The following is a 13255-nucleotide window of genomic DNA, read 5'->3' as shown; positions in this document are numbered from 1 at the left end:
TATCTGGCCCATAGAAAGTGTTTGCTAGTATTACTATATATCTACCATATATAGAAACATATATGTAACACACATAGTATATGGCAACATATAACTATATATTTAACTATATTTGTTACTATATATTCAACTACATGTTTACTGTGTTTTTATTGCTTTTCTTCCTCCACTAGAATGTCAGCTTCAATGGGATGCAGATTTTTTTTTCTATTTTGCTCACTATAGTGTCCCCAGCACATAGAACAGTGCCTGGCATCTAGTAGTTGCTCAATAAGTATTTGTTGAATGAATGACCTCCAATGACTGCCCAGTTGTTCCTTCCATCTAAACTTGATTCCCCTTCTTATCTTACGCCATCTGATTCTCAGTCCTTGAATGACCACAGTGAACAGACAGAAAGGAAACAGTGACAGCTAAAGGTTCCACACTGCTTCTGTCTCCTCCACGTCTCCAGATTCTTGCATGGCATCCTCAGCACTCACTCTACCTCCAACTCAGAGGCCTGGCTGCCCCGCACCCCAGAGCACCTGCTTTCTGGGCCTCAGAGTCCCTGCTCACTGGAGGCAGCTTCCCTTAAGGACCCAAGTCAGAGTTTTCCCAGAACCTGGAAATTTCAGTTCTCCCCGTATCCAGAGACCTTGCTGACACACACATGGCCTTTCAGCTCCTCCTATGGGATCTAAAGATGTGAACATTCAGAATTCCTAAGGCGATGGAATCAGCAGAGAAACTTAGTGGGGTTCTCGGGACAAAGACAAGCAGGGGCTATAGAGCAAGAGCTGAGAAAGAGAGAGCCTGGCTCCATTTACATCCCAATAAAAGCTGAGAACAGGTAAACTGCTAGACTGACACTAAAACTTGACCCCATCCCTCCAGCTCCATCCTTTTTTGCAGCTATTTTCCTAGGACAGAAGGGAGGGAAGAAGTTATGTGTCATCCACAGTGATCACAGAGGGACAGGTGGTGGCCACAGGTGCTAAAGCAGGTACACAAGTCCCTGACGCCAACAGAACTGAAAGAGGATGCAAGTGTCACGTCTGGGCCAAGCATGTCTGGGAGGTTTTCACCCACAGGGGGCCTGAGCTTCTGCTCCAGGCACAGGAGGCATCACCTACAGATTGGAGGTGGGGGAAACCCTATTTCCACTGGGGCAGAGTTCGGAGGGGATTCTTCCTCATTTCTGTAAACAGAATCCCAGGGAATACATTTTCCCAGGTATTATGGATGAAACAGTGCCGTTCCCCCCACCCCCCAATTCCCATTTTTAAGCCTTAACCCCCAATGTGACCGTATTTGGAGACAGGGTCTTTAGGAGGTGATTAAGGTTAAGTGAGATCATAAGGGTGAGGCCCAAATCCAACAGGATTAGCGTTCTTATAAGAAGAGGAAGAGACACCAGGGGTGCACAGAGAAACGAGGGCAGGTGAGGACACAGCAAGGACGTGGCCATCGGCAAGCCGAGGAGAGAGGCCTCAGGAGACCCAAACCTGCCAACACCTTGCTTTTAAACTTCCAGTTTCCAGAATCGTGAGAGAGAAATTTCTGTTGTTTAAGCTACTGGGTCTAAGGTATTTTGTTACGGCAACTTAGCAAACAAATACACCAGGGAAAACGAGTTTGACCGACCAGCTTTGTTTTTTCGTAGCACGAATGGCCTCCCAGCACGCTAGATAGTTTACTTATTATTGCCCATCACCTTCCATCTAATTGTAGCCCTCCAAGCACAGGGGTCTCTGTTGAATTTGTGATGTTTCCCAAATGCTCAGAGGAGCCAATGGCAGGTACCCTCATGCTAATATCAAAATTAGCAATTCACGTGGCTCAGTGCATGTTTATTGATTGAATGAATAAACAAATGAATGAAGGGTGAAAAGTCTTGTAGGGACCAGCTGGAACTTCATCAACATGAAAATTTTGCTTCTGACTTAAAAGTAGCTTATGTTCAAAAATGCAGTTTCTGTGTTAGGGATCTGCCTATCCCTGGTTTGTTTTATCATCAGGAGAGCAGCAGCTTCCTCATGTCTTCACATCACGTGTGACAGTTCCAAGTGGTTACGACACTGTTAAAATAGGGGAAATGAAGTCTCCATGAGGGGTTTTACCTGAGCCAAAGATTCCATCAAGTTTCTCACAACTTTGTCTTGGTCTTCCGTCAGGATCCTGTGAAGCGTGGCCCGTCTCTCACTGTCCTTCCTCAGCATAAAGAATCCGGAATCTTTCTCTTCAGGAGAAGGTGGAGCACTGTGGTCTTCAAAATTTTCGTCAGGGATGCTGTAATAATTCAGACAGCACAAGTCACAGTTTTCTTCACAAAATGACACACAACATACTTCTCTCACCCAAAACAAGCCAGGTCTTTACCCCAGAAAGAGCGTCCGTACTCCTTTGGCATCTTTTTCTCCGCAGGACTTGGCTCTTGTTTTGAAAGAGAAAGGATCCACCTTTAACTCCGTGTCTGGAGAAACTGAGCCGTACTCACTGCTACTGCTCGTGTCCTCCACCAGGACAGGCACTGGCAGGGAGATGCTCCTAAGATACTCTGCGTGTCACGAGAGGGGAAAGGAGACGATTAATGCTTCTAAAAATGTGCACACACGGACACACCTATTGAAAGACAGCAAGATTATTTGTCAAGTGTCTCGTTTCAGTGAGTAGCAAAATTATGCTTCGTAAGAGGCTGGTCGTGGGACCACGGTGCCTCCCAGTGCTCTGTGTAACCCATGCAGGGGGTCGGCGAGGAAAGGGCCTCCTGGGCTCTGAAAGGAGTATCTCAGGGGTGTGAAACTGGAGGAAGCACCAGGCCCAACAGTTCTGGGTTCTGAGCCCTTCGTTTTTATCGTCCTCCTATTTGGAAGGTCATTTATGAGTCTTAGTTTTCATATCTATAAAATAAAGGACCAGATTCATAATTTGTAAACTGCGTGCCTCAGAAGTTTAAGGTTCACCTATTTCTTGGGGCTGCCTTGGATGGGGTGAGTAGGATTCTGTGATTCTAGAACACAGGTTCCAACCCTGTTTTTCCTGAAACAGATATGTTCTTTCAGTCATATATCAGGGCTCTGTTTAAGGATTCATATTAAAAAAAAGGTTCTTTACTAAACACAGATTTTGGAAACTAATGGACTAGATGATCTCTTAGGTCTTTCCCAGTTCTCAGACATTATGATTCCTATAACAAATGTAAGCTTTTATTTTATTTTGATGGAGACTGAACTGGCACAATAGGAGGTACCTACATTTCATCAAATACTGGTTTTAAAATAAGTAATTTTTGCCAGGAACATCTTTATCAAGCAAATCAATGTCTCAGGCCAAGAGGGCAGAACAGAAACGGATGGGTCACTGGGAGATAAAAAAACATCCGGAGAATTCAGGAGGCCTGGAAGAAGTTCTGAGAGAGGAGGAACAGGAGGGTATTTAGGAAAAGGAGAGGGGAGGGCTTCCCTGGTGGTGCAGAGGTTGACAGTCTGCCTGCCGATGCAGGGGACGTGGGTTTGTGCCTGGTCCGGGAGGATCCCACATGCCGCGGAGCGGCTGGGCCCGTGAGCCATGGCCGCTGGTCCTGCGCGTCCGGAGCCTGTGCTCCGCAACGGGAGAGGCCACAACAGTGAGAGGTTCGTGTACCGCAAAAAAAAAAAAAGGAGAGGGGACTTTTGGACTGTGGTCTACAATTCTAAACGAGCCACTGGGGCATGGGCAGGCCAGAGCAAGAGGGACCAGCAATAATAGTCATAATAACCACCTTATGGCAGTTGCTAAGCATCCCACACGTGTAATCGTATTTAATAATTACAAAGACCCATGGGCAGGTTGTCTAATTGAATCCATTGGACAGATGAGGTGACTAAGGGTAAGTCATTTCCAAGGTCACCCAGTTAATGCGTGAACCCAGCTCTGACCCCAAAGCCCATCCTCTTAATTCTGACTCTATAAAATCTTAAGATTCTAAAATATCTTTTTTTTTTTTTGGCCGTGCAGCACGTGGGATCTTAGTTCCCCAATCAGGGATCGAACCCGTGCCCCGTGCAGTGGAAGCACAGAGTCTTAACCACTGGACTGCTAGGAAGTCCCTTAAGATTCTAAAATATCTTAAGTTAGACTCTAAAGCCAGAGCAGAGTCCCAAATGCTCCTGAGTCATCCTGAGTGCAGAGGGGGGAGGGCATGTGGGAAAGGTGACCCAGAGTTGAGCAGGTGGACACCTTCCATCTCATGCTTGTTCTAAGGCACATGCTCACCGAGAGGGCTTGTGGGCAAAACTATCAGCTTAAATTTTCTCTCTCTAGCTCTCTCTTGCCAAGTGTGTATAGTTGAGTTCACGTAATTTAAATATGTGCGTGATGAGAATGTTTCCTAAAACAAAAACCGACCCATATGGAAGGGATAAAGCTATCATGCATTGAGCTTCTGGGCATGGCTCCAGCCTCTTTTGGTATATAGTTTTTATTTTGTTCTCAGAACTAAATCTGTCAAGTAGGTACTGTTCTCAACAGAATACCTGATGAAACAAGTAAATTGCTGCATGTCACATATTTAGAAAGTGGCTCAGTTGGGATCAGAACCAACCTCCAACTAAGTCCAAAGTGAATCAACTTCTGCTTAAGTCCAAAGTCAGTGCCCATTTTATGACACCAAAAACAGGCTGGTCGGGAGGCTGTGGAGCACCCCGGGTCCACCTTGTGAGACGCAGTGACTGCCTTCTGGCGTCTAGGCTGCTTGTGGAGAAAGGAGGAAAGGGAGGGGGTTCTCTTCACAGAGTTCTCCTTGACTCTCAGAATTCAAGGAGGAATCTGGAAAGGCTGTGGCCAAGAAACCCCAATTACTGGGCCTCTTCTCTGGGCCGAGGCACCTTAAGGAACCTTAAGGAACCTGCAAAAGCCTGCCCCTGGCCTGTGGAAGAATGCACACGACACTCACAGTGAACAATTAAGCCCCCTGCCTACGTGATCAACAGCTCATCCAACTTAGGAAGAGCCAAAGCCATGGTCAGTTCTTTCCTGTTCCTTGAAACGCATTAGTTGATCTTCCTAGAGCAAATTTACCTTCCTAGTTATGATCTGCAAAGGCCAATATTAAAAATCACAACTTGTACTGACCAACTAAATCCAGAGAGAATATAGGACGCCAAAGGCGATGGAGGAAGGTGTCTGGCATTGAAATTTTCCACAAGAAATCCATTAGGTGGTCAACTGCCTCCTCAATAAGAAAGCATGGACTCCTCTCAAATTGAAGATTTCAAAAACAGAGTCCCCGTCTTCCATTTAGGGAGGAACAATGGAAGCCTCTCTCATGCAGGAGAAAGGTGAGGGGTTTTCTGAAGGAAGGAACCCAGCCAGGCTTGCAGCCACACATCCTTAGTACCCAGAGGAGCCCCTCCATGTAAGCAAGAAGCAGAGGATGAGGCTCTCTGACAGGCAGTCTAGAGCTTAACTCTGATGCACCAAGCTTCAGCTCAATGGACAATACAAAAATAAACTCACCATTCGATCCAGCTGAAAGAGCTGTGGAAAGAAAAGCAAACACAGCAACATAAGCAGGCGTTGGGTTTGTTGTTAAACTAAGAAATCAACAAAAGATGAAGTGAATGCTTGAAATGGGATTGATGTCCTTTCCAAACATGCAGTCTGCCCATGACATCCCACATAGTCCCCAAAAATGCTAACAACAAACGAATCATTTGCTTTTTTTTTCTTTTCTGAAAGGAGCTATGGAAATTATTGCAAAAAGACAATTTATATTTTTACACTGCTATTTTATTTATAACTGGCAATCTTCTCCTTTTTTTTTTTTTGAGGGGGGTTTAGTTATTCAGAAAGATAGGCTCCTCTAAGAGGCAATGAGTATCTTCTACTACCTAAAATTAAAAGAACATATTATCTAGATGGCTTAGAAGTTTAACAGCTCTGTAATAGCCCTATAGCCCATCTGTGGTGATTTGGAGTTTCAGCTTGAAGAGGCTACATTTTACCCCTTTAACTTTGATCTTTGTATCACCAATGCTAGTATACAGATGCTTATATTCTAGTTCCCTACTAACCATGTGATGGAAGATTATTATGGGTGAGGTCCTAGCATTTGTGAAACTGATGGTAACACTGCTTCCTGACCAGTTTTCAGTGATGTCTTTAAGCAAATTAGCTTACTTCTGGAAAAATCTTCCTCCTTAAAAGTTTAGGATTTAGTGACTCTGACCTATACCCCCTTCAAGGCAACGACATACCTGAAAGCTTAGGTTGTGTCTTTTTCTTTTTGCTTGAAACTGTTAAGAACTCATCCATAAGCAAGTCCTTAGCACAGACTCTCCTGTCAGCGTCTGGTTCAAAACATTTCAATATGAACACTTTGGCCTCTGCCGACATGGATTCTGGGATCTCCGGGTGGACTTTAAACATTCCCACCTAAGACACAGCACAACGTGACTTCTGAGTGACCATCTTATCCTATGGGCTCTGGGTTCCATAACCTGGTCACCTAATGCAACAAGCTCCTTTATCATATACTACAAATTCATGGCTTTTCTCAAAGTGAGACAGGACTTGTTTTCTGTAGGTTTTGGAAAGTTTCCAGAGCACTTTTGTAAGTTTATCAATGACACAGGCATAGTAATTAGCTTAAGAGAGTAGACAGCAGCACTATGAAATAATAATTCAGTCCTCAAAGTTTTGTGCTTGTCTTTTCCATTTATGAGATTCACTGAATACTCCCAGCAACCCAGTGGATTAAATATTATCCCTGTTACAGCAATGAGAAAAATGAGGCTCACGGGTGTGAGGTTATATGCTTATGAAAAGGCAGATCTGGTATTTGAAACTTCATTTGTTTGGCTTAAAGCATATGTTGTTTCTCCTGTGCCATGGTTTGTGAAAGTTTTCCCTGTCTCAAATTGCCTACATTAAAAGAGATATTTAAAAATACTTAAAATTGGGACTTCCCTGGTGGCACAGTGGTTAAAAATCCACCTGCCAATGCAGGCGACACAGGTTCGAGCCCTGGTCCAGGGAGATACCACATGCCACGGAGCAACTAAGCCCATGTGCCACAACTACTGAGCCTGCACTCTAGAACCCGTGAGCCACAACTACTGAGCCCGCATACCACAACTACTGAAGTCCGCTGGCTAGAGCCCATGCTCTGCAACAAGAGAAGCCACCACAATAAGCCCACGCACCGCAACGAAGAGTAGCCCCCACTCTCCGTAACTAGAGAAAGCCCGCGCAGCAATGAAGACATAATGCAACCAAAAATAAATAAATAAAATAAATAAATAAAAATACTTAAAATTAAACAGTTTTTCTATAACAATGAGAACTTTCTTCTCATTGACGTCATTCTAATTTTTTTTCAGTAATGTTTTCATGTATTTAGTACAGAGAAAACTTCCTAAGGAAGTTTTGCTATAAATAGCTTATATGAATTTATTATTATATAGATAATAAGATATAATTATCTGTAATAATTATAAAGCCTTTACTGTGTGTCAGACACTGTCCTAAGTGCTTTGCACATATTGTCTTATCCACTCCTCAAAACCCTTTTATTAGATAGGTACTATTTTTATACCCATTTTATAGATGAGGAAACTGAGATACAAGAAGGTTAAGTAATTTACCTAAAGTCATCAAATAGTTTGACTGTGTCAGAGCCTGGATTCAAACATTGCAAATCTGTGCCAGAGTATGCTATCTCATCTAAAGCATGTTGTATAATAACCCCGGCACCGTGTGGGTAACAGAGGAGCATTTCAGAGTGAAGTCCTAGAGACTGGTGAAAACTTGAAAGACTGGCCAAGAAGAGAAAGACATCCATTCAGGTCCAGAAAGGCAGCTCCTGGAGCAGCTCTCATTGTTCTTTCAGGTTTGGTTACACTACTATTTCTGTATCAGCAGTAGCCTATCATATTGTCTCTTAAAGTAAACCAAGCTTTGTACAAACACAGAAGGTATGTAATACGTGGTCCCTCATAAGAGGCTATTCACAAATGGAGTTAGTACTAGAAACACAATCAGTGGCAGGGAAAGGAATAACAAATTATGATCAAAAGTCCGATGCCTTAGAGAATAGCAGACATGTGAGCTTTACTTCTTGGGAAACAGGTGTTCAGCTTAATGTTCCTCTGGCTTGGTGGGGTGGCAGGTGAGGACTACAGGGATTCATGGGCAGGTCATTGTCTGCCCAGGCCCCGGATGGTGAAGCTGTGGCCCCTGGGCTCTCTCAGGCCTATTTGCATATCATGTGCTCCCTGTTTTGAGAGATGGAGCTGCTTCCTTTCCCACCCCCAAAACAGTTACTAATGGGCAAATTAACAGGCTAGAAGAGTAGATAGATGAGAATAAGTTTAATGTACTTAAAATAGCAACTATGCCCTTTTATCTAAGGAGCCTTCAAACTATTATGATAGAGGAGTAAAGGAAAATATGTCTTTAATACCTAAATGGATAAAACATGTTTTTATATCTCCCTCAGTGGAAGATTTTTCAGACTGTGTTTCCCAAAGAGCTTGAATCATCTTCTGTGGAGTGATGTGTTATTTATACTGCATTGTGAAAGGGCAGTCACAGGAAGTTACGCTGAATCTCACTTTATAGTTGGGAAAACTAATATGGAGAGAGATGCTCCATGTGAGGCAGAGGTGTTGACCAGGGGGAGTGAATCTTGAACTTTATATCTTAGATTGTGCTTACTTAGGCTCCTTTCATTTTACCTTAAAAAATATGACATACACACATGGAACATCCAGAAGCTATGAAGAGCTTTAACCACTGGTTTTTAAGACATTTAAGACATATGAAATGTGACCTTGAACATAGCTGCTTGTGGTTCCCCCAGTTCGTAAAAGGGTGGTTTTCCAGTGGCCATTTCAATGATTGTGCAGCCCAAAGACCAAATGTCTGCTGCTTTCCCGTAGCCTCTTGGTCCTTTATCTATTATTTCTGGTGCCATATACTGAAGGGTACCTGCACATAATTCAAACACAGTTACACTTTAAAAAGAGAAAACAGATGAACACCTAATGACAGTTTCAATTTCTTTATATAAATAAGGTAACTTTAAAAGCATGATTCGGAAAAAAAAAAAAGCATGATTCGGGTCTTAATAGCGCATCTTCTTTGAATTCCAGTTTTTTTCTGCTGTTAATAAAAGGGGAAATAGCAGTTTTCATAATGGATTTCATTGGTGACATAAAAATAGCATACTAATATTATCTGTTTACGAATAGATACTTTCTCCTTTCCTAGATAGTTGATTATAATTGAGGCATCATTTCATTGGGAACTCTTAGATACTTCTAACAATCATTTGAGAATAACAGAAAATATATCAACACACATTTTTCTGCAATCAGTTTTTCAAATACATGAAGACTCCCTTTATGTATACTTCTAATCTTTTCCAGGAAAAATTTAGGTCATTCATCCATTTCCTTAGTCTGTTATTTCTCAATTCCTGATTGAATGCTCAGTTCTTCTGTTTTCATTCTCATTTCTTAATCATGAAAGCATGAAGATTCTGAAAGTCACTGTTAAAAATAATGTAAATAGGGGCTTCCCTGCTGGTGCAGTGGTTGAGAATCTGCCTGCTAATGCAGGGGACACGGGTTCGAGCCCTGGTCTGGGAGGATCCCACATGCCGCGGAGCAACTAGGCCCGTGAGCCACAACTACTGAGCCTGCGCGTCTGGAGCCTGTGCTCCTCAACAAGAGAGGCCACAATAGTGAGAGGCCTGCGCACCACGATGAAGAGTGGCCCCCGCTTGCCACGGCTAGAGAAAGCCCTCGCACAGAAACGAAGACCCAACACAGCCAAAATAAATAAATAAGTAAACTCCTACCCCCAATATCCTCTAAAAAAAAAATAATAATAATGTAAATAATTTTGGGTGTACGTTATTCTGTAAATCTAACATACGTGGCTCTTGCTGTGAGCCTGTGGTCCATGGGTAACAGATTTAATGGGTCAAAGACAGGTCATGAGCCATCAGTATAGACAAATCACCAGAGTTTAGAAGAACAGAAAGAAAAAGAGAGGAGATTTAAAAGGCTTCATGGAATCAGAGAGTCGAAGAGTGTGGTATGACGCAAAGAGCATTAAGTGGGGACCAAGAACTCCGGTTCTAGTTCTGGCTTCATATATCCCAAGTGGACACTCAATTGCAATTGTCTCATTGGCTCAAACTAGAGGCTAAATTTATACGTCTAACCTGCAGTGATTTCTCAAAGTCCAGCAATGAGTCAGGAGTGTGAACAGGAACAGATAATTGCATATCCCTGGCTTCTGATATACTCACACAAATGATATAATCACACAAATGATATAACCCATCCAAGATGCCATAATGAATTATTTCAAGTTCTGAGGCATTTGCCAAAAGAGCCACTTCAGTATTTTCTGATTCATAACCAAAGTGACAGACATTTTGATAAATACAGGCAACACCTTTTATGAATGATCCATGCCTGATTTATAGGTGAAAACTGCTACACAAATTTCCTCTTAACAGTTCCTATAAAATCCACTATCAAAGGCTAGAAACTGGCTGTGTTTATAAACATAAGGAAAAGTATATTATTTTTGTCACATATTGCCATTTTGCCAGGTTTATCTTCCAGACCTCATCATTACATGACAGTAGCTCATGTTCACAGTCATATACGACTCCACACATCTGCTCTCAGCTTAAATCAGTAACATTGCTGGAGGAAAGCATTTCTCCTGGTGAAGGAGAAGGTCCTCAAATCACTACCCTTAGTAGAAAACTGTTATGATTTCTCTTCATTGATAGCTTCCCCCAAAGTGATCATTTTTTACAATGTAAATAAAATCAAGTGATTGTTTAGAAAATATGTGTTGAAGTCTACCACTCTTTTTTTATCTCTGGATCTAAAATAGACTTAATGAAAGAATTTAAGCTGTACTAATATCTCAGTAGGAATTACAATTGACCAAAACTATAGTGAATTTAAAAAATTGGACAATTCAAGTAATATCTTAACAATGAATTATGCAATGTTTTTATTCATCAGATAATATTTCAAAGAGCAATATCTGCCAATTGTGTTTAATTATCCCCCATCGAGCAAGTGCCAAAAAAAGCAGGCTTAGTCATGTGTTCCTATCTGCTCTCCTTACTCCACAAGCACATGACACAATATTTTATATAAAGAGATTTATAGAGTTGGATAATGAAGATCAAGCCAATCTGAACATTAGCCCAAGGAAAACAAGTGAGAGTATTAACTCTAAAACCCATAGCTCATATATCTTCATTAAAATAAAAAATTACTTTAAAATAATCTGTTTTAGAATTTCTTTGCCACTGCAACCACCCAGGGAGCCACTACAAGTTAGTGGTTAAAAGCTTAAACTTTGATGTCACACTACATCCACTCATTCATTTAGCAGATCTATACTGAGGGTCTACTATACTGAGGCCAGGCACTTAGAATATAGCAGTGGCTGAAACAGGCAAAAATCCCTGGGCTTGTACAGCTTACATTTTTGCAGTGGGAGACAGACAATAAACTATAGTACAATAAATAAATAAATAATATAAATGTTAGTAAGTGATGTGTTAAGATAAAAAAAAAGCAGGGGTTCAGGATCAGAAGTGCCCAGGGAAGGGCTGCCATGTAAACAGGGCAATCACAGGCCTCACTGAGATGACATCTGAGTTAAGGCTTGAAGGAGGTGAGGGACTTAGCCAGGGAGAGAGTTGGGAGAAGAGTGTTATAGAAGGAAAAGCATGTGCAAAGGCCCTGCAGCAGGACCCCACCTGGTGTAATGAAGGAAGTGCAGGAAGGCCTGTGCAAGGTGGGAAGGGTAGGAAGTGGGTCTAAAAGGTAATAGACTCCGAGTAGGTCTGAGCCTTGTCCATCATTGTAAGGACTTTGGTGTCTATTTACTCAAAAAATAGAAAGCCATTGAGGTCTTTGAGTGATAGGGCTTGATTTATGTTTTTACCGGATTGCTGTGGCTGTGGTGTTGAGGGAAGATAGTAGGGGCAAGAGTGGAAGCAGGGAGAACAGGCTATTGAGGTCATGCAGGTGAGGTGGGAGCTGTGGAAGGAGGGAGGAACTGGTCCAAATTTGGACACATTTTGAAGGCAGAGCCAATAGGTTTCCTTGGTGGATTGAGTTGAAGCGTGAGAAAAGAGAGGTGCCACGGATAACTCTAAGTTTGGAGTGGCCAATCGAGACAGAGAAGAGGGTGGGTGGAACAGGTTTCGGGAGAAGCTAATTCATTCCATTTGGCATGTTAAGTCTAGTTGAACTGCAGCTCTTTTTCTTACTAGATTTGTGACCTCAGGCAAGTTATTTAACCTCTTTGAACCTTAATTTTCTCACCATAGACTGGGAAAATGATACCTAAGGATTAGGGTTGATATATGAATTTCAATGAAATAACATATAATGCACTTAACGGGGATTCAGTAAGCGCTCCATAGGGAGTAGTTGCTGCTGCCTTCCCTCTCACCAAATCACTAAGAAGTCACACAGGTCACTGTCTTTCAACTCAGTTCATCAGAGGTTGCCTATACCTGTGCCTTGGCCAGCGCTGAGTTAGTGCTGTGAGGCCTGCACACCCCAGGCCCTCGTGATCAGCGCTGGCGACAGACCCACGCATATGTGTCACACACATCACATCATGAGAGGTCAGTGCAAGAAGTCCAAGCAAAGGGGTCCTGGAGGACTGCTTTACTACAACTTCTCTGGTGATTAAAAAAAAATGTTTTAAAGATAAGCAGCAGATAGTAAATTAACACCTTGCCCAAATCAAGAGTCTGAAAGTAAGGATTTTCTTTGCAGAAATTACTGAGTCTTGGCAGCATCTAAAGTGACTCTTGCCAAATGGAGGGAGTATGAGGAAAAGAAATGTAAATATATTTAAAGTTGCTAGAAGGATGAAAGTTATTTTGTTCAAAAAAATACATTCTAAATGTGTTTAATTCTGTGCCCTGAAATACCCACTGCCGTGAGAGTAGGAATGGGGTCAGAGAATTTGCTGATTGAATGTTCTGAGGAGAAATCTTATAGACTTTCTCTCTCTCTTCCTTTCCCCTTTCCAGGCTTCCAGAACAGATTCTTCAGCAAGGTGGAGAGAAAGATGGACTGGGCAAGAAGATCAAAGCAAAGAACAAGGGGTGGATTACAAATCTGAGTTCTATCGTTTACAAACACTTGTGACTTCTGGGTATGAAGTCCCTTCTCTCTCTCAATTTCCTCATCTGCAAAATGGAGGCCATGCCACCTCCTCACAGAAT

General features: G+C 42.3%; 1 protein-coding gene across 2 annotated transcripts in view; it reads right to left on the bottom strand.

The window, feature by feature from the left end:
* Window positions 1-13255, bottom strand: part of MAP3K5 (mitogen-activated protein kinase kinase kinase 5) — a 223029-nt gene that overhangs the window by 26752 nt on the left and 183022 nt on the right. For both annotated transcript variants that reach the window (XM_060114738.1, XM_060114739.1), the window contains exons 19-23: window positions 8795-8952; window positions 6219-6396; window positions 5479-5499; window positions 2362-2539; window positions 2103-2271 (exon numbers count right to left, since the gene is read on the bottom strand). In XM_060114738.1, the coding sequence (XP_059970721.1) occupies window positions 2103-2271; window positions 2362-2539; window positions 5479-5499; window positions 6219-6396; window positions 8795-8952 (704 nt within the window). The remainder of the gene's footprint in view (window positions 1-2102; window positions 2272-2361; window positions 2540-5478; window positions 5500-6218; window positions 6397-8794; window positions 8953-13255) is intronic.

Source organism: Mesoplodon densirostris, chromosome 12 (assembly GCF_025265405.1).
Source record: "Mesoplodon densirostris isolate mMesDen1 chromosome 12, mMesDen1 primary haplotype, whole genome shotgun sequence".
Taxonomy (NCBI): domain Eukaryota; kingdom Metazoa; phylum Chordata; class Mammalia; order Artiodactyla; family Ziphiidae; genus Mesoplodon; species Mesoplodon densirostris.
This window is presented reverse-complemented; position numbering and strand designations above follow the sequence as displayed.